The sequence below is a fragment of the Pagrus pagrus genome, assembly GCF_965226575.1.
Source record: "Pagrus pagrus genome assembly, chromosome: 9".
Taxonomy (NCBI): Eukaryota; Metazoa; Chordata; class Actinopteri; order Spariformes; family Sparidae; genus Pagrus; species Pagrus pagrus.
This window is the reverse complement of record NC_140193.1, coordinates 10,913,698-10,935,363: the sequence shown is the minus strand read 5'-3', so window position 1 is coordinate 10,935,363 and position 21,666 is coordinate 10,913,698. Positions and strand designations below refer to the sequence as shown.

At 38.3% G+C, this 21,666-nt stretch overlaps 5 protein-coding genes across 5 annotated transcripts; all 5 read left to right on the top strand.

Annotated features, from left to right (window-relative positions):
- Positions 1–1,455: 1,455 nt before the first annotated feature.
- Positions 1,456–2,445, top strand: LOC311262909 (olfactory receptor 10A3-like; the record flags this gene model as incomplete). Its single annotated transcript, XM_084362660.1, has 1 exon — positions 1,456–2,445. One exon carries the CDS (start codon positions 1,456–1,458, stop codon positions 2,443–2,445), a length of 990 nt encoding a protein of 329 aa, XP_084218786.1.
- Positions 2,446–5,298: 2,853 nt separating this feature from the next.
- Positions 5,299–6,240, top strand: LOC311262908 (olfactory receptor 10A6-like; the record flags this gene model as incomplete). Its single annotated transcript, XM_084362659.1, has 1 exon — positions 5,299–6,240. One exon carries the CDS (start codon positions 5,299–5,301, stop codon positions 6,238–6,240), a length of 942 nt encoding a protein of 313 aa, XP_084218785.1.
- A 3,511-nt stretch (positions 6,241–9,751) lies between these two features.
- Positions 9,752–11,579, top strand: LOC311262415 (olfactory receptor 4P4-like). The gene has a single exon (XM_084361772.1). It carries the CDS (start codon positions 10,469–10,471, stop codon positions 11,393–11,395), a length of 927 nt encoding a protein of 308 aa, XP_084217898.1. The 5' UTR covers positions 9,752–10,468; the 3' UTR covers positions 11,396–11,579.
- A 3,788-nt stretch (positions 11,580–15,367) lies between these two features.
- Positions 15,368–16,309, top strand: LOC311262907 (olfactory receptor 4B13-like; the record flags this gene model as incomplete). The annotated part of the gene is made up of 1 exon (XM_084362658.1): positions 15,368–16,309. The coding sequence occupies one exon, from the start codon at positions 15,368–15,370 to the stop codon at positions 16,307–16,309; it is 942 nt and encodes a 313-aa protein (XP_084218784.1).
- Positions 16,310–19,007: 2,698 nt separating this feature from the next.
- On the top strand, positions 19,008–19,934 carry LOC311262906 (olfactory receptor 1D2-like; the record flags this gene model as incomplete). The annotated part of the gene is made up of 1 exon (XM_084362657.1): positions 19,008–19,934. One exon carries the CDS (start codon positions 19,008–19,010, stop codon positions 19,932–19,934), a length of 927 nt encoding a protein of 308 aa, XP_084218783.1.
- Between the last annotated feature and the right edge of the window lie 1,732 nt (positions 19,935–21,666).

Genomic DNA, 21,666 nt, shown 5'->3' with positions numbered 1-21,666 from the left:
GTACCTGGTGTACAAATCATGTACCATGTGCACACCATGGTGCCTGTGGAGCAGGGCCGTGTTCACAAATTACCTGGGCCAAGTGTGACATTGATGAGAGGCGCAGGTCCGCAACAAGTCGAACCTCTGTTCAACTTGTCCTGCCAGGTTGGTTCGAAACATTTTAAGTTATTCTTTTGGCTGTTGTCACATCTTCCATTTCTGGAGGAGCAAGAGCTTGAAGCTTTTCTGTGGTCTTGCTGGTGATCTCTCAATGTCTTAACAGTGGAGGCAAAACCAAGCTTTTGCGTAATATAAGTTTATATTTAAGTTGTCTTGGCCACATATTATCAGTCGCACAATATGCGGTTTGAATATGCTGTTAATTATTTTGTTAATTTTGCATATTTCTGTGATACTGTGATACGAGCAAAAAGACAGCATATGCCAGCTAACGTTAACCCTGCTTTTGCATCTTTCTTCAACTGTTCCTTTAATGTTGTCTGTGCTTTTAACAGCCCTACCTGGCATCAGCCAGGGCTTGTGGGAGAAATCACAATGAGTTCTCAAACTAACCAGTCATAGTTGAGACTTTGCGGTCCCTGCACCCAAAGGTCGGGCAGTGCTGGCACTGGCACTAGGCTCAGCCTCAGAAGGATCGACCTCTAAAGATGTGAGGTGTACATATTCACCACCTGAAGAGAGGTTAAGGGGCTGACACTCATCAATTGGTTCCCCAACACAGGCAGGCAAAATCCCATGAAGAGCTTGGGAACTCTCTCCTCCAGTGATGTTGGGGACTGTGCCTGATATCAGACCACTTTTAAAATGCTTGTTCTCCTGCAAGCACCACTGAACCAAACAAGCACTGATAAATAAGATGCACACCATCCAGTAACGTGTGTGTCTCTGCCCTTCTGAAGTTCGTCTCCTTGCTCTTTTGGACCTCCGTGTTTTTTGGAAGTCAATAGCCAAGACATATGTTGAACGCCCCAATCTAGTTGAGCATTACTGCACTGATTAGTGTTATGCATTGCACTGCATTGTGTTTATATGCATTCCTTCTATTTAGTGATTTGGGCTGGAAGTGACTGAATTCAGAGTGGGCCCTGTGTTACATTCAGTGGGATCTACCCTTGCCAGTGTTCAGGGCAGATTTGTCAAATTCCCTGAACATGAAGATGAAATAACCCAGACAAAGAACATGATCCAGATGACACACTACACAAGTTTTGCCATAAACAAATGTTTCATCAGAAACTTTAACATGCACTGTGGAAAAGTTTCCAAATCCTCCAGAGGTAAAATAATGTGATGACAATTACCCTGGTGGACAACATAAAAGATGTTGTCCACTCCCTGAATCCACTTTATCTGTTTATAGATCTCACCTTTTCCGATGTGCTCAGTATGATGACTGAATACTGTGTGTTTATGCTATAATTTTTCTTTCAACATGATGCTTTGATTTAGAAAATGGAAAACAAAACTCTCTCATTTAACTTTAACCTAACCATGTTCATGAGCATTGGACACTTGCGTTATCCAGCCTTTCTTTTTTTCCTCCTGCTTTACATCTTTATTGTGTCTGCAAATCTTGTCATGATATGGATAATATTAAGGGAGAGAACACTACATGACCCCATGTATATTTTCATTGCATTTTTATCTATCAACTCTCTTTATGGTGCTGCTGGTTTCTTCCCCAGATTCCTCATGGATCTCCTTTCTGATACTCATCTGTTCTCACGTCCTGCTTGTTTCACCCAGATATTTGTTATTTACACATATGTTTCTTATGAACTGACCATTCTGAGCATTATGGCGTATGATAGATATGTTGCTGTTTGTCATCCTTTACACTATCACAGCAAGATGAACTCTAAAACTGTCTGTGCATTGTCATTTTTTGCTTGGGTCTGTCCAGCCTGTAATCTTACAATAACCATTAATATGATTGTCAGGCTTCCTCTATGTGGTAACAATATACAGAAGGTATACTGTGCCAGCTGGAATATTGTAAAATTATCATGTGTTACAGATGCTGTTAACAGTATTGCTGCTATGCTGGGGGCCATTGCTATAGCTGCCGTTCCCTTTGGTTTTATCTTGTACACATATATGAGAATTGTGGTTGCTTGTTGGAAAAGCTCATCAGAGGTCAGGGGAAAGGTATTACAGAGTTGTCTTCCACATGTTATATCATTTGTGATTTATATTGTCACATCGTTTAGTGATACTGCCTTAAGCCGACAAAATCTTGATGAGATAAATCCCTTTGTGGCTATTTTTTTGTCACTAGAATTTGTTGTCATTCCTCCACTTTTGAATCCTCTTGTGTATGGCCTTAAATTACCAGAAATTAGAAGACACATTGTCAAGATATTATGCTCAAAACCCCAGAGGAAGAAAAAATCCTGTAGAACATTACCAGAGCCTGTGTGTGTGAATCCACAAAACCCATGAATATTGTCTGAGTATCAGGTGTCCTAATTAAGACTCAGACTCAGACAACTGTATTATTATTAATTAACTTCCTCTCTCTACAATCAGACCAAGGCTAATTGAAAATGTCACCTTACATTTTACTTGACTTTGTCTATTATTGTTATAATAGACTTCATAGCACAGTTTCTGCAGTGAAAAATGTGTTTGTGTTTGTTTCCATATGAATTGTAATTGCTTTGGCCACCAATGTTAATCATCTATGTTAAATTAAATGGTTTGCCATATGCAAATAATGTGTCTCTGTAATAAGACTCCATCTATATATAGATTTTTTGATATCAAAATCTTTACCTTAGCACTTAATGTCAACAGATTTCCAGAGTAAAAGGAAAAGTGAAATTTTATTACATCTATAGATTAAAGTAAAGAAGAGCTCTGTCAGACATTTAACTTATCCATGTTTAATTTATTATACTTTTTTCTGCTCTTTTCACATCTCTCTTCATTCCATGTAAATACTGTTATCAGAGATTTACATAATCATAAGTAAGAGGCTTGGTTTGGGCTTGGAACAGAAACCCCTAATTGGCAAGAATGCATTACTTTTAAATCAAAGAGGCCTAAAGAACAAGTGAACATGAAACTAACATTCTTACTGATTACTAATAATAATACTAACTCGGTTTTTATAGCACCTTACAAAGCAAGTTTAGGTCTTTCTGTTATGGCGCAATAAGATAAAAGTGAGTTTTTATGAGAGATTTTAAAGAGGACATTGTGTCTGCCTGCCTGAGATCCCCAGGCAGAGTCCCACAGCTGAGGGGCCCTGACAGAGAAAACACATTCCCCTTTAATGTCAAATTAGATATTATAACTATTTGAAGGGATCCATTAGTAAGGCCTTTCCGGATAAACTTGACAACAGAGTTCTCTTCTTTTGGTTGAATAATGTTGTATGTGTAGACTATCAACAGGATGGGGCTAGGCACGCAACTGGTGGTGAGCACTAGAGTAGGGGGGCTGTGACTGCCAATCCAGTCTGGGATCTGTTTGTGGGAAGTCCAATATCTAGTTGCAGAGTGTGGTACTCAAGCCCAAAGTACAAAGTTTAATGGGGAAGATTGTATTGAATTCTGAGCTGAAATCATCAAAAAGCCATCTGATGGAGGTGTTGTTATTTTACAAGGTGTGTGAAGACTGAGTAGATGGCAGTTGAGATTACATAGCAAACTGGTGAAGGTCAAGACTGACTAGGATGTTTTCTTCAATGTGTTGGAGAATCAGTTTTTCAAAGCACTCCATCACAATAGGTGGGGTTTGCCACATGGCGGCAATTGTCTAGACTAGACACTGCAGACTATTTAGGTACAGGGATGGGGGTGGCTATCTTAAAGCAGGTAGGAACACTCTCTTGTGACAGTAACATATTAAATATGACAGTAATGGCGTCCACTATCTGATTGGCACATATTATTACAGCCAGGGATGTTATCAAGCCTGGCAGATTTACTCATTTTCACTCTTAGCAGGATTCTCCTCACAATTGCTGTGGTTACTGACAGTGGCCAGTCGTCTGCAGTCACAGTAGACATTGCAGCTGAATCACACATGATAGCGGTACTCCTGCTTTTGTATTGTGCGATGTTCTGGCTTGCCTGCCACATACCTTTGGTTTTGTTTGTTGTTGGTCTCCAGTCTCTACTGGTGTCTCCCTTGTACTTCCTCCTCCCAGTCTACAATGATCTTTGTTTTCTGCACATTCATCAATGTGTTTTGGATCAGCCACCAAAAAGATCAGACTACAACGGACAGTCAGGACTGCAGTGAAAATTATTGGTGTCAGTGTGCCCTCCATTCAGGAATTACACATCTCCAGGATCAGAGAACATATCACTGCAGATCCACCTTGTATATACTAAATATAGACATGTATACTAACCCTAACCCTAACCCCCTTGGAAATTGTGATTTTGTTGTTCTTTTCTGTACATACAACATCAACTGCATGTCTGGCCATCCTTGGGTTTGTTTTCTCAATATGGCAATTTTTTCCTCACCCGACTTGTGGGTCTAAGGACAGAGGATGTCGTTCACTTACAGATTGTAAAGCCCACTGAGGCAACATGCTTGTGATTTTGGGCTATATAAATAAAATTGATTTTATTTGGTTTGACATTGTTTACAGAAACACCTGACTTGCATAAAGAGCTTTCATTTATGTTGTTGTTCATTGGTGCTTCTTATATATATTTATATATAAACCAATGTGTTGAGCTAAACATAGTCCTGGGTGTTGCTTCCCCTTACTGGGGTCATGGATGCACTGTTGGAATTTACAGTTAAGATGATTCTTAGTTCAAATGTACCTGCTACAATAACAATACCATTACAGTGAACATTATTATACAGTATTATGTAACACACTGTAGTATTTACACAAATAATGTTAAAATAAAAATCTTAAGATGCATTGTGGCTATGAGATAAATGATCATACTAAAAGGATTATGTCACCATCATAATTCTCCAGAGTGGAGAATGTATGTCTGAAGACATGTCCAGAGTCAGAGAACATAAAATAGTCATTAACATCTCCCATAACCTGCACACATGTGGTGTGTCTACAGAGTGTATCTAATCTAGAGCAAAGGTAGAACACACCTTCACACGAGTCCGGTAAGCATAGTGAAACTACTGTTTGTATGACAAATATTATGTGATATTTTGTTCAAAATATTTAAATTTTCCTTCACACAGATGCTCAAAACTCTGTCAAATCAGCTTACTGATTTCTCAGGACAGTAATAAGAGTTTATCTCACAACAAAGAAAAAAATACTGATGACTTTGTCTCTGATTTATTGTGAGTGGAATGGAAAACAGCACTGTTTCGTTTTACTTTAACCTCACCATGTTTGTGAACATTGGATACTACCGCTACCCAGCCTTTGTTTTTTGTTTCCTACTTTACAGCTTTATTGTTCCTGCCAATCTTGTCATAATACTGGTGATAACTCGAGAAAGAAAACTACATGAACCCATGTATATGTTTATTGCTATGTTATGTGTCAACTCTCTGTATGGTTCTGCTGGTTTTTTCCCCAGATTCCTCGTGGATCTTCTTTCTGATACTCATTTGTTCTCACGTCCTGCTTGTTTCTCTCAGATTTATGTTATTTACACATATGCCTGCTATGAAATGACCATTTTGGGCATTATTGCATATGATAGATATGTTGCTGTTTGTCATCCTTTACACTATCACAGAAAGATGAACTCTAAAGCAGTTTTAAAGTTGGCACTATGGGCTTGGATTCTTCCAGCTGTTGGTGTTATAGTATGCATTTCTTTGTCTGCCAGACTTCCTTTATGTGGCAATGAGATACAAAAAGTCTTCTGTGCCAACTGGAATGTTGTAAAATTGTCTTGCATTAGTAATGTTGTGAACAATATCTATGGTTTGCTTTTGACCATATCTACAGCTTTCTTCCCACTTTTCTATGTCTTGTATACTTATTTGCGAATTGTAATTGTTTGCTGGAAAAGCTCAGCAGAATTTAAAGGAAAAGTATTACAGAGCTGTCTGCCACATGTTGTTTCATTTGTGATTTATTCCATCACAGCATTTTGTGATATTGCCCTGAGCCGGTATAATATTGAAGAGGTCAATCCATTTGCAGCCGTAATTTTGTCACTGGAGTTTGTTATTATTCCTCCACTTCTGAATCCTCTTGTGTACGGGCTGAAGTTACCAGAAATTAGAAGACACGTTTTAAGAATGTTATCACGATATAAAATAATACCTGCAAAATGATCACTTAGAACTTCACTACTGCATACTGTATGCTTATGTTTTGTTTGTTTTAAACCCAGACTGTGGGAACACATTAGTCTAAAAAAAACAAACTCTCTTTGTTTTCATGACTGAATAAACTGAAATATAAACAGGACAAATTTCATACTGTTTTACTTTGTTTATATTTGGCGGACCCAGCCACCTTTCTAGCTTCAAACAGTGTTTGGTATTTTCCTCTAAGAAGCAGCTTGTTTGTTCAGTTATGGAAAAGATAAAACCACATAGTGCCCCTTTAAAGACAGTAGAGATCAAATTTAATCTTAATCAGTATAATCAGTGTAACATAAAAGATCTCACAGGCTTCCCAAAATAATCTGACTGTGACAACAGGCAACATGCTTAATGTATCTATCCTGAGCATGATGGCATATGATAGATATATTGCTGTATGTGATCCTTTACCCTATCACAGCATCGTTACTCCAAAGACTTTGCCTTGCCTGGACCTGTCCAGCCTTTTCTGTTTCAATAATTCTTTACTTGACTGTCAGGCTTCCTAAAAGTATACTGTGCCATCTGGAATATTGCTAAACCGTCTTGTGTTACCACTTATCATTCATAGTTGTGTCGTTGTAGTCGTAGTAGTTCATAGTCGTTGTGGGGCTACTGGGGCCAAATCCAGCTCTCACAGGGTGAAGGCCAGGGTACACCCCTGGATGAGACGCCAGTTCATCCAGGGCCCTCTGATGGCGGAGGCGGCCTTGCAGCTTGCAAAGTGCCAACTGCACATCAGGAGCAGTTTAGGGGTTCAGCATCTTGCTCAAGGATGCTTCGGCACGTAGCTCAGTTCCGCCCAGGGGAGCCGGGGTTTGAACCAGCAACCTTCTGGCTGCTGGTCACCTGCTCTACCCACTGAGCTACAGCCGCCCCCTTACTATATCAATTGTTTTTTATTTTTCTTCCTTTTCAACTTTTTTAAAAAAGATTGCCTTTAATGACATCCAAACACAGTTTTAATACTGTAATATCAATAATACAGTAAACACAGTTTAAAAACTGTAATAACTAACAGTTTATAGACCACCCTGGGTAAAGAACCAACATGCTGACAAGTGCACTTTTGTATCCCTGAATAATGTTACTCAAAAATCACTAAATAAAAAGTATTAAAAAAAATAAAAACATGCCGACAAGTGCAAAGTGGCTTCATTCAATGAGCGAAAAAACCTGAGAGGGTAATGACTGGCAATGGATCTCACATATGTGTGAATGAATATACAAACATCTACAGCCATGGGCTGACACTTTGAGTGGAGTGTCTTAATTTACAAGTGAGATTTGCCAAATGTCACTACTCGTACATTTGCATTCTAACTCAAGAGATTTTTTTGTAGTTTTGGTGCGAGTTTGTTCTCTCCCAAGCCAAGCATCACTCTTTGAATGAAGCCGAACGTGTTTTTCATGGCTTTAGGGTAGTCCAAATGTAAAGCATATGACAGTCAAACAAGAGGCAAAGTGCCTTGGGTAGGTTCTGGAGATCATCCATTACAATACCTCCCTCAACAATGATGGCAGTAGACACTGGGTGAAGGTGGAGCTGATTTGGAGTGAGTTGCACATCTTCACGGACAACAGTCAGCACCCCGACAGATACTTGTGCTCAGGTCTCATCAGTGTCACAATCCTTGGATGAAACCAAACAAAAACATTACATTACAACAGGGAAATGTTGTAAATTGTCAATTCGAAATTGTCACCATTTCATCTGTCCTGCCGACACTGCCTTCCAGCCTTGTGCATTAAAGGAATACTCCGACGATTTGGGAGTTAACCCTTTCTCTATCATTTTCATAGTGAGACAACATGATCAATATCTTTTTTGTGTCTGTACATCCAGTAGCTGGCTTTCAGCACTTAACATTGCGGCTTAGCTCAGCGCAAACAATGGCAGTGGATAGAAGTCAGTGGCATACTCGGTAAAAGTGAACAAAATATTCACTGCCATGATTTGCGCTAAGTTGCCATGCGAACAGCTGGAAGCCAGCCAATGGACTTTATCAATCTAGAAAACGTTTAAGATTTTTTTGAGGCATTTCTGCTTTATGTGGTAGTGACAGTAGAGAGACAGAAAAAGCAGGGGGGAGAGAGGAGGAAACATGCACCAAAGCGCTCCTTCCCAGATGCTGTGGTGTGGACTCAGCCTTGATATGAGATACATCTCTACCAGGTGAACTACCAGACAAACCAAATGCATCTGCATTTAAAACATAATACTTTTTTTTTTCGTTTCTAAATCCTAAGTCAAATAGGCAAGGTCGGGAGGGCTCTGGCAGCTCACCTGGTAGAGCAAATATCACATACTGAGGCTGTGTCCTTACCACAGCAGCCCCGGGTTTGAATTCGTCCTGGGCCATTTGCTGCATGTTATCATCCCCTCTCTCTCCCCCTGGATTTACTTTGTCTCTCCACTGCATCATTCAAAATAAAACAGAAATCACAAAAAAGACTATGTACAAGGTCTTGTACTTAAATAAGTCAGTTTTCAAGATGAAAGATGTATTCCTCTCACTTCACAGGAGCTACGCTGGTAACTTCACCCTGCTGGCATACACCAAACTGTCAGTTAGCAAGCAGCCCATGCCAATGTTTGTACTGAACTCGTGGATATATTCGGTATTACATTTTTTTTTATCTCACTCTCATTGAGACACTGGTAAATACAAATCAAATGTCCCCATAAATGTGTGTGCTCCTTTAAGATGCTCCTATGAGAACTTACGAAGCAGGTGTTGTAGAAGTCACTGGGGTCATCACCAAGTAGAACAGGGAGGCTCGTAGTACAATGGTGCACATAGCCGTCACATCTGGTTTCTAGAAGTGGATGATGAACAAATATAGATAATGCAGCATTCAAAAGCTACAGTACAAAAATGTCTGTATTTTTCCAAACAATGGATGTCTTCAAAATCCTCAAAACTTCTCATCTGCCACAATCCATATGTCCAAAACCCGCGACATTCAAAATGACATGCAAAAGATGGCATTTCATATAGGTTTACAGGCTAAATCCATCTCTATGCTGTTAGCTTTGAGCACCATTTGAATGCTCTCTCTCCGGTCTCGTGACTGCTCGTGTACATGTGAACACGCCTTCTTTTCCCTCTTTTTGGAAGATGCACCGCTGCTATCCTCAATAACCTATCCTTCGAAGGTCTCCCCAAAGGACTCGCCTTCGAAGGCCACAAAGGCCAGGTCCTTTGAAGGATGCAGCCCCTGAATTGGGACACAGCTACTGTGTTGGCTACTTTTTGTTGCGAGTGAGCTTAACTCTAAATAAAGTAATCTTCACTCTAAACACTAAGTAACTGTTACTTCATAAACACCAGTCATAAGTGCATATTGTTGATAACCTAGTAAAGTTAACTAATGCTTGTATGTCAGGGCAGCTATTGGATTTTACAGTCTCTCAGCCCTCAGCCCCTCAGCCCTCCTATAGGAGGCCGACATTTCATATGTCTTAGCTGTTGGCTCGGAATTTAAACACGTTAAAACAATGCAATTGCTTACAATAAGGAAAGAAAAAAACAATGCACCTTTTGAATCTCAGAAGTAGGTTGTCAGTTTGATTCCTGTAAATTCCCTCTGTTTGAACAGCCTGGTTTAAAACGTGTTATGAAATAAGAGTATTTTCGTGCTTAGCAACAGACATAATTAACAAATGGGCTAATAGGCCTACTAACAAAATGATCAAAGGGCTGGAATTAAGTTGTTAAAGGATGGCATTTGGCCCACAGGTTGCCAGTTGAATAGGTCTGGTCTGGTTTGGGAAACATTGCCCTGAAACCTGAACCCAAATCTGTACCTGTCTCCCTACCAGTACCTTTAACCTGCCCCATTTATCAGTGGATTCTTCTGGCTCCACAATGGAGTCCCAACAAGAAGGTTGTGGTCATAGCTGTCCAGCGCCACAGCACCTGCCCAAATCTGCAACTGACCACCAGCCAGAACTTTCCACTGCCATTTTTGCCATTTAGTCGGCCTCTCTGACATCACCTAACCAGTTTAGACAGCTGCCTCTGTTGGATTGTTTAAATTCCCATTTACATCTGCTCATTATCTGTTGCTGAAATGGGCTATATTGCTGTAGACAGACACAGAGCTGGATGCACAGGCAACATCTTTTCTATATGTGATTGAAATCTTGTTTCAGAGTTAGAATGATATAGGAAACTGAACAATTTTCAGTATGATGGATAATGTTTCAGAAACTACTTTTTTTACTCTGTCAGGATTAAGTGGGACAACAAACTACAGACACACTCTCTTTGCTCTCACTTTACTGTGTTACTGTGTGATTTGGCTGGTAAATTTGACCATTATTGTGACGATTGTTGTAGATAAAAACCTTCATGAGCCCATGTACATCTTCCTCTGTAATCTGTGTATCAATGGACTTTATGGGACTGCAGGCTTTTACCCCAAATTCCTCATTGATCTTCTGTCTACCACTCAAGTCATCTCATATGCTGGATGCCTTCTGCAGGGTTTTGTGGTGCATTCTTCAGCCTGTGCTGATTTCTCTATTCTTGTGGTAATGGCTTATGACAGATATGTGGCTATATGTCGACCTCTTGTGTACCACTCTGTGATGACTACACAAAGAGTTTGTGTGTTTGTGTTGTTTGCTTGGCTTATACCCTTTTATTTAATGTTCTTAAGCTCAATAACAACATTAAGATTGAGGTTATGTGGCTCACACATACCAAAAATCTACTGTATTAATCATTTGGTTGGTAAACTGGCTTGTTCTCCCTCCATAGCACACGTTATTGTTCCAGCTTTTAATTATACATTTTATTTTTTACATATCATGTTTATTGTTTGGTCTTATATGTATCTTCTCAAAAAATGCCTATTTTCCAGTGAGAACAGAAGTAAGTTCATGCAAACATGTCTGCCACATTTATTATGTTTAATTACTGTAGTGGTTTCTTTACTTTTTGATTTGTTGTACATCCGATTTGGCTCAAAAAAGTTACCACAAGGTGTCAAGAGTTTTATGTCAATGGAATATCTCATTATTCCTCCACTCATCAATCCGCTCATATATGGTTTCAAATTGACACAGATTAAAAACAGAATTATACAGTTTCTGTGTGGCAAACATCTCTAGACTAGCACATCATCCATTAAATGTGTTTTCAAAGTAATGCTTGTTTATGATACTACAAAATGTGTTTCATAGATATTTATTATATTAATGTTTTTCAATATCAGTTAATCATTTGATCTCATACTGTAGCTTTTTACAATCTGAAACACAGAAACCTGAATGTACCGTTGCTGAAGAATCCAGTGTCTTTAAATAAGAAACAAGAAAGCTTTGTTCACATGTAATATAAATTACCTTTATCAATAAATACATTTCTCATCCCAATATGCTTTTCTTGAAAATATTGCGACATTTACATTGAGGTGTCTGATTGTAGCTAAGGCTACAGCACCTCAGCTTGAAAATCTCACATTCCCGGGCAGGCATAGAGTATGTTTTGCCCTATGATGACAGTGTAAAATGTTAGGGAAATATTATCTGAGTACAGAGAACTTTAAAAGGACACTTTCATACATTTCAACACAGGTTACTCTCTTTCAAATGAGCCCCTGAATATTAATGTTACCGTTTGAAATAAACACAGTTTATGCATATTTGACTTCATTGGTCTAATTTTGTACCATGCACTTTGAAATGGCTGTGGTGTTTAATAGGAGTCTGGTGTGTGCTGTGTTTTTTTCACATTACATCATTTTTGGGATATGAAGTTTATATTCTTATACTAACACCTACTTTTCACTGCCATTTGGAGCAAAGCATTTGTGGCAGTTTTACATACACAACTTTACCAAATTTAAATGCATAACTGACATTTTGTTGTTTGTATTTATTGTCTTGTTGCAAAGTGTCTTGTTCACTTTTTTGATAAAAAGCAAACAAACTTGAAACCTAGATATTTACAGTAACAACAGCAGGAAAGGACATTTAATGTTCTTCTAAAATTATAGCAAGTGTCACAAATTAGCTCAATGCATGTGACAAGGAGGGGAGACCATCAGTTAAAATACCAATTATGTATTTTATTATGTATATATATATATATATAAAAAAAACAATGAAAGAAAAAGAGCATGGACTAAAGAGTAATTGCATCAGCAGAGAGTGGAATGTATTGGATCAGTGAGGAATGTGTATGTTAGTGTTGCAGGCAGCAAAATATTCAACCAGACCAAAACCAAGACGTGTGGGTCAGAGGAGATAGAGACAATGACAAAGGGCTGGCATTTAGGGCTCGGTGGAGTCCTACACAGTTGGCACCAAATTAAGCCTGTTGTCACTTCTCAACACATCAAATACAGCAGCCTGGTCAGTGGCCCTGACGCTGACCCAGTGGCCATGCACCGGACTTTCCCTCCAAAGAACGTGTTTCGTGTCCGGTTTGAAACCAAGAGTCAATGATTATTTTCTTTAATTTTGTAATGTAAGCAGGTTAACATACGTAAGTGATGTGCTTGCTTGTTCCTTGGCTCAGGGGCTGTGTGCTTTATGCTACTGGTTAGCTGCTGAACGACAGGCCCAGGTGCTTTGTACTGTGAGCGAAGCACATTGTTGTTAACCATATCCAACTGCCTAATGTCTCACACAGGTAAGAAAACACCTAGCATCATCATAATTAACGGAAAGAGCAAACATGGCTATTGTTAAAGCAGCACTAGGTAGTTTGGACTCATTACTACCCCCAGCTGGTTGAGAAGCGCAATTATCTGTTACCAGTGTCGTAAATACTGTCGCTGTCTGATCGTCCCTGGGGAAAATGAATACACGTGAATTTGTTGATGTAGCCGGCGAATCACAAAATCGTCTGAAAAAACCTCAATCGAGTGCCAACAACAAGCTAGATTCAGAGATTCAGAGAGATAGTTTGTTAGCATATAGGCTGCACAACACACTAGCTTGTTAGAATTATTCTCATACCGAGTTGGTTATAGTGATTGCACCGACTAAGTTACTTCCAAAACACGACGCTTGGGCGTGAATGTGTTTAGTAACATCTGAAAATATAACTATGTTTTTGGGAGTTACTAAATACAATCGCAAGTTGACGTTGTGTTCGGCGTAATAACTACAACCAACTCGGTATGACAACAGTAAGAAGCATGCTAACGTTACCGCTAACAGCAATAGCCTAACGTTACCTCCCGACCACACTGTTCAACAATTACGTTGATTATCTCCATGAACTAAGGAACTCCCTCAGGCTGCAGAGACGTCAACATTCATCCTATTAACCGTTTTTCTACCACTTAACTGAGTTTAGAAACATTATTTTAAGGTCGGAAACTACCTAGTGTTGCTTCACAGTTTTTCTCGATTGTTTACACACATTTTCTGAAAGCATGCCTCATACTCTCAGAACTCTACACACAAATCAAAAAACTTCTCCTGCAAAATGAAACTTTACATTCAAAACAATGTTATTTCTTCTCAAAATGATATTTTGTTTTCAAATGACACACACAAACCATCATATGAATAGACATTTATAAGAACCAGTTGAACTCTGATGCGCTCAATGTAAAACACTATGATGAATGGAAAACACTTCTTCTCCATTCATCATTCACCGTTTTTGTTCAGTGTCACACTTACTACAGACAGTGCATACATAAGTGTGTTGTGAAATATTTTAGAATATTGTTTTTATACTCAGAACACACAAATACACAGTAACAAATATATTTTATTTTTCCCACAAAAACAATGTACACGGTGTACATCCCAACCAACACAAAGTTGCACATACAGTGGTCGACATACAAAGCAACAGAAGAATTTGCAGTTACAGTAAAAAAAAAAAAGATAAAAGAAGAAAAAGAAAAAAAAACTATGCTGCATCCTCTCTTCTGTTTCGGTCGGGCCACAGCACCTCATCCACATTGCATCATCATGTTGCCTTTTTATGCTAAAGCTCTGATTGCTTATTGTAAAACTATGTGACAGTTGTTTGCCCATGTGATGAGTCAGTGTGCATAGTGGGGCAATTAACTTTATAATTTTGAATAACAGTGTGTTCCTTGTGAAAACAAGAGATTTTCTCCATGGAAATTGTGCCAAATGCAGAGAATTGTGCGTAGTGTTCTGAAAAAAGTGTGTTTTAGAACTGCAATTTGAGTGTAAAGCAGGAATTGTGCTTGTAGTTTAGCAGAATTGGTTCAGGGGGTTGGTGCACAAGTTTCATGTTGAGGTCATTGTGTCTCAAGTACCAGTAATTGTGTGTAAACAATTGAGAAAAACTGTAATACTCCCTGCTGTCAAGCTAGTGTGTTAGCTGGAGGGACTCTACACTTCACTTTCTCTGCCGTTTTAAGTGGAGATTTGCCCAGCGGAAAGTCTGGTGTCATTCGGGCCACTGACTGTAAATGTTTCATGTGTACATCTGCTGTAAGTGATGGATGAAAAAGCGTGCAAATACAGAGAAAGCTGGGTCCACCAACATCAGAGCTCTTCCTATCCGACTGCTTTGGTTCAATTTTGTATTAAGCACTTTAAAATGGCCAAATTGGTAAAAACAAGTCACGTGTGCTGTTTTCATATAACATAACTTAATGTTTGGGTGTTGAAATTTACATTTTATACTAAAAGTTACACTTCATTGTCAACAAGTTGTGGCTGTTTGTCATACACATGGTCAGAAAAGTTTTAAGTAGATATTTAATGTCTTTTTCCAAATACCTTCGTCACTTTTTGATGAAATGCGGTCAAATGGTTACACTTTATTTGAGAGGGGTGTAAACAAGACTAACATGACATCATCTTAACCATGACATGACAACATAACTTGTCAATGTCCTTGTTATGACAACTCCAGTTTATTTCAACTCACTGATTGGATGGTTTGAAAATCCCAATGGTCTCTAGCTTATTATCTGCTGCTGCGACTAGAAGATAAATGCTGATGTTGAAGTGACAGCTCAGGTTGGTATAGGGATCGACAGACAGAGAGCTGGTCCTTTGTAAATGCAATTTCCTGTCAGCACAGCGCTCATAACGTCGTTTCAGATATTGAAGGTAGTAAACTGTATTTTCAATAAGATGGATAATGTTTCAGAAATTATGATGTTTACTCTGTCAGGATTAAGTGGGACAACAAACTACAGACACACTCTCTTTGCTCTCACTTTACTGTGTTACTGTGTGATTTGGCTGGTAAATTTGACCATTATTGTGACGATTGTTGTGGATAAAAACCTTCATGAGCCCATGTACATCTTCCTCTGTAATCTGTGTATCAATGGACTTTATGGGACTGCAGGCTTTTACCCCAAATTCCTCATTGATCTTCTGTCTCCCATTCATGTCATCTCATATGCTGGATGCCTTCTGCAGGGTTTTGTGTTGCACTCTTCAGCCTGTGCTGATTTCTCTATTCTCGTGGTAATGGCCTATGACAGATATGTGGCTATATGTCGACCTTTGGTGTACCACTCTGTGATGACTACACAAAAAATTGCTATGTTTGTGTTTTTTGCTTGGCTTATACCCCTTTTACTGGTGTCTATGGGCACAATAACAACGTTAGGATCAAGGTTATGCGGCTCACACATAGCAAAAATCTACTGTATTACTTATTTGGTTGGTAAACTGGCTTGTTCTGCCTCCATAGCAAGCATTATTGTTCCAGCTTTTAACTATACATTTTATTTTTTACATGTTATATTTATTGTTTGGTCTTACATGTATCTACTCAAAAAATGTCTACATTCCAGCGAGAACAGAAGTAAGTTCATGCAAACATGTCTGCCACACTTATCCTGTTTGATAATTGTTGTTGTGTGTTTGCTTTTTGATTTGTTGTACATGCGATTTGGCTCAAAAACGTTGCCAGAAGGTGTCAACAATTTTATTGGAATAGAATTTCTCCTTATTCCACCAATCATCAATCCAATCATATACGGTGTAAAACTGACACAAATAAGAAATCGAATTCTTCAGTTTCTGTGTGATAAACGTCACAAGACTCGGGTCATGAGTTAATCTGTGCAGAGAATGTGTCATTAGTAGAAAGAAAGTTGATGTTTTAAATCATCATCTGCTTAAGTTGTTTGTTACAGAAGTGCAAAGAACACTGTATCACTCAACTTCTTCATTTTTCATAGTCTTATTATATAGTTGGCATAATACAATTATATGTATCAGTATCTTTGTAGGTGTCATATATTGCATACTCCAAGCAACACTGTACTTCATTGCCAGCTTTTAGCACTGACAGAAATTTTCCCCGGGGTGAGCAGGAGCAGGGGATTTTGTCCGTGTGGATGCTTTATACGAGTTAGTTTTCATGTTTTCTTTGTTCTTTTTGACTTTAATGTTGTGCATTGTAGACTTAATATATTTGCTGTCATCTTTTAAAATGTTCAACTGTCATAAAAATCTGATTAAAATAAGAAAAATAAATAATTGAATGTGTACTGATTTCATCATAAAGCCTCCGCTAGTTCATTTTCATACTGGAAAAAATGAATTCAAACCAATAGTTGCTGGAGAAGGACAGCAGGGTTAAACAAAATAAAATTAAAGGTAGTATTTGGAAAATAATAACTTTCTAATAATAACTTTATTTACACAGCACTTTTCTAAACAAGGTTACAGAGTGCTTCATAGAAAAGAGAATCAACAGCAGATAAAAAAAACACAAATAGAGATAAAACAGCTGAAAATGGTGAAACATTGTGGGATAAAACAAGGAATACAGTGGTTAGAATAACTATTGCTGAGAATGTCAGTAATGTTAGGAATGTAAGATTTTCTGTAAATCAAAATAAAGAATGTCTCTTAAAGCATAGACATACCTTATAGCATGTACAGTAGTGTAATCTTCTTTCTGGACATGCATGTGTAGCAGAGGAAAGTCTTACACCAAGGATTGATTTTATCTATAAATTGCAATACTTAAAAAGGCTAAAACAACGTATAAATGGAAAAACAACATGTTTTCAAACAATATTCCAAACCGTTCCTGTTTTAAAGGCAAGTGAATATTTACAGTTAAGCTATAATCCAGAGCCACAAACTGGACATTTGATTAAGTGGAGCTGCGACTACCTCAGTTAGAGTAAAGTAGTGGATCGTATTAAACAGGATTACATTCAACTGATCTGTACTTGCATAGAGTATATACCAATACGAAATGCAGTTCAACATCAGGGTTAGTGATAAAGACTCCCCATGATATTGAAGTGTGCTGTATTTATTTTTTTATATTCTATATCAGTGTTTGCTGCTTTTTGGTGGCACCAATGGCAGTCATTTCTGTGTCATAATTTGGCAATAACAACATTGAGATCAAGTTTATATGCCTACCACATAATGAAAATTGCTATGTTAATTTTCAGAAACCATTATGTTCTCATATGGTGCATTGCTGCAGCATCCCTTTTCACACTGTGTCTTGAATGCTTAGTTTTAGCTGCAGAGTGAGACATCTCGTCTCTGTTCAGTCTTTGGTGAGAGTTGCACATGCCCATTACTTAAGAGGCAGGATGTAGCCAATCAGAGGCAGAGTACGGTGGGTCATGCTCAGCAAGGTAGTGTGATCTAAAATAATGCTACTACAGCAGTGGCCACTGCATGTCTGTTCACTGACTGGAGTGTATATATTTTATGATAAATATGTAAAAATGTATATTTATATGACGCCTGTTACATAGTGACGCACATAAGTTACAGAAGTAAAGACTCAACTCCAAATCAGGCAATTCAGGTAGTGCAGGAACAGTGTTTTCTGTGGGAGAGAGTAACTCTCTTTGACATGGACTTTGGCCTTTTTAACTTTGCAGACCCTTTACATGCACAAAAATGCTACAGAACACAATAAAGGAAAGGCAAAAACCCAAAAAGCATAAATGACCTCTCTAAAGGGGCTCTGTGGAACTTCTGTGTTCTGCTGTAAGCTGGTCGCAGAGTCCATTTGTAAAATAACGTTACCTACTGTCGCTCGAGAACATGCCAAATGTCAAATCCTTTGGTCTGTCACGGAAAATCTGACCTGAGTCCTTCATGAAGAAATTCACGGTCCAGCAGCATTAAACGACTTCAACAAATTGTCCACAGGCTTATACAGGCAACCGAGAAAGAAAGGGAAGGTCTAATCTTCCACGTCGGGTTACAATCCGCTCACAAGTGGACAATACAAAAGTGATTTATACATGTAACATTCAGATGTCGTTAATCTCTCGAACGGATAAAAAATTAAGTAAACGATGCTAAAAATGGGTCGCCAAATATACTTGGGCTGTTTTTGATATACTTGAGTGGGTGGCCCAGTCAGCAGTCCAATTCAGCTCCTTTTTTAGGAGGGCTGAGTGGCCGACATTTCATTTCCTATGTCTTATCTGTTAACTCGGAATTTGTGGTCACAGCTGTCCAGCACCACAGCACCTGCCCGAATTTGCGACTGACCACCAGCCAGAACACTCTACTGTAAGTTTTGCCATTTGGGCAGCTTTCTCTGACATCACCTAACCAGTCTAGACAGCTGCCTCTGTTGGATTGTTTGAATTCCCATTTACGTCTGCTCATTAACTGTTGCTGAAAGGATATAAACTGATATGAGCAGTGCAGGTTGGGCTGTAGACAGACACAGAGCTGGATGCACATGCAACATCTTTTCTATATGTGATTGAAAATCTTGTTTCAGACTTAGAATGATATAGGAAACTGAACAATTTTTAGTATGATGGATAATTTTTCAGAAATTACTATTTTTACTCTGTCGGGATTAAGTGGGACAACAAACTACAGACACACTCTCTTTGCTCTCACTTTACTGTGTTACTGTGTGATTTGGCTGGTAAATTTGACCATTATTGTGACGATTGCTGTGGATAAAAACCTTCATGAGCCCATGTACATCTTCCTCTGTAATCTGTGTGTCAATGGACTTTATGGGACTACAGGCTTTTACCCCAAATTCCTCATTGATCTTCTGTCTACCACTCATGTCATCTCATATGCTGGATGCCTTCTGCAGGGTTTTGTGTTGCACTCTTCAGCCTGTGCTGATTTCTCTATTCTTGTGGTAATGGCTTATGACAGATATGTGGCTATATGTCGACCTCTTGTGTACCACTCTGTGATGACTACACAAAGAGTTTGTGTGTTTGTGTTGTTTGCTTGGCTTATACCCTTATATTTAGTGTTCTTAGGCTCAATAACAACATTTAGATTGAGGTTATGTGGCTCACACATACCAAAAATCTACTGTATTAATCATTTGGTTGGTAAACTGGCTTGTTCTGCCTCCATAGCACATGTTATTGTTCCAGCTTTTAACTATACATTTTATTTTTTACATATCATGTTTATTGTTTGGTCTTATATGTATCTTCTCAAAAAATGTCTATTTTCCAGTGAGAACAGAAGTAAGTTCATGCAAACATGTCTGCCACATTTATTATGTTTAATTATTGTTCTGGTGTCTTTACTTTTTGATTTGTTGTACATGCGATTTGGCTCAAAAAAGTTACCACAAGGTGTCAACAATTTTATGTCAATGGAATTTCTCATTATTCCTCCAGTCATCAATCCGCTCATATATGGTTTCAAATTGACACAGATTAAAAACAGAATTATACAGTTTTTGTGTGGCAAACATCTCTAGACTAGCACATCATCCATTATATGTGTTTTCAAAGTAATGCTTGTTTATGATACTACAAAATGTGTTTCATAGATATTTATTATATTAACGTTTTTCAATATCAGTTAATCATTTGATCTCATATTGTAGCTTTTTACAATCTGAAACACAGAAACCTGAATGTACCGTTGCTGAAGAATCCAGTGTCTTTAAATAAGAAACAAGAAAGCTTTTTTCACATGTAATATTAATGACCTTCATCATTTCTCATCCCAATATGTTTTTCTTAAAAATATTGCTAACTTTACATTAAGGTGTCTGATTGTAGCTCAGGCTGCAGCACTTCAGCTTGATAATCTCACTTTCCCAGGCAGACATAGACTATGTTTTGCCTTTTGATGACTGTGTAAAATGTACAGAAAATCTTATCTGAGTACAGAGAACTTTAAAAGGACACTTTCATACATTTGAACACATGTTACTCTCTTTCAAATGAGCCCCTGAAATTAATGTTACTGTTTGAAATAAACACAATTTATGCATATTTAACTTCATTGGTCTAATTTTGTACAAAGCACTTTGAAAGAGCCGTGATGTTAAATAGGAGTCTGGTGTGTGCTGTGTTTTTTTCGCATTACATCATTTTTGGGATATGAAGTTTATATTCTTATACTAACACCAATTTTCACTGCCATTTGGAGCAAAGCATTTGTGGCAGTTTTACATACACAAATTTACCAAATTTTAATGCATAATTGACGTTTTGTTGTTGGTATTTATTGCCTTGTTGCAAAGTGTCTTATTCACCTCTGACCTCAACTCAACTCAACTCAAAATGTATTTATATAGCACATTTAAAAACAACGTTAGTTGATAAAAACAGCATAAATCATCAACATATAGTAACAATAAGATAAATAATACAATAAAACAAATAAAAGCTATACTAAGACAAATAGAAGCTATACTAAAAGATGAAAATAGCAAGTCAGGGTGTCAGGGTGAGTTGTAGGCCAGTGAGAAGAGGTGGGTCTTTAAAAGTGATTTAAAATGCTCCAGAGTTTCAGCTGCTCTAATATGGAGTGGTAGATTGTTCCATAAATTAGAGGCCACAACTGAAAATGCTCTGTCGCTCTTGCTTTTTAATTTTGATCTGGGGCAAACCGGCAGTAGCTGGTTGCTTGACCTCAATGCTCTAGCTGGAGTGAGTGTAAGGCTTAATGAGGTCGGATAAGTAAAGAGGGGCTAGACCATTCAGGCTTTTAAATACAAACAATAAAATGTTGAACTTAAAGCTCTGGTCTACGATCTGAGAAAGGTTTGAAAAAAGCATTCTGAGTAGCACCAGACAGCAGCTGGGACACACACAGCTGGTCTGAGACTCACACAGACCGCGACACAAACGTGTCCGTAAACCGTAATGTCTTGTTTATGACAATCCATCATATCGATTTAGCAAAGGCTTCGTTGAAACAAACGGACAAGACCGGGAGGAGGGTTAGCAAAACAGTTGAGTAGTTAGTGAAGTGTTATGCAAAAGATTTTCTGTCACTTGGTGATCATCTTTAGGTCCACTTTATTGACTCACAGTAAAACATAACACAGGGATGACTGACTGCTATTTCGGGGACTCGTGTACCACCTAAATAAGATAAAAATCCGGAAATTAATCCGAAACCCCTCCGCTTCGCATTGGAAATCATCCATCCCTTTATTCATCTTACTTGCTGCTTCATTTAGCTGCCACGAGCAA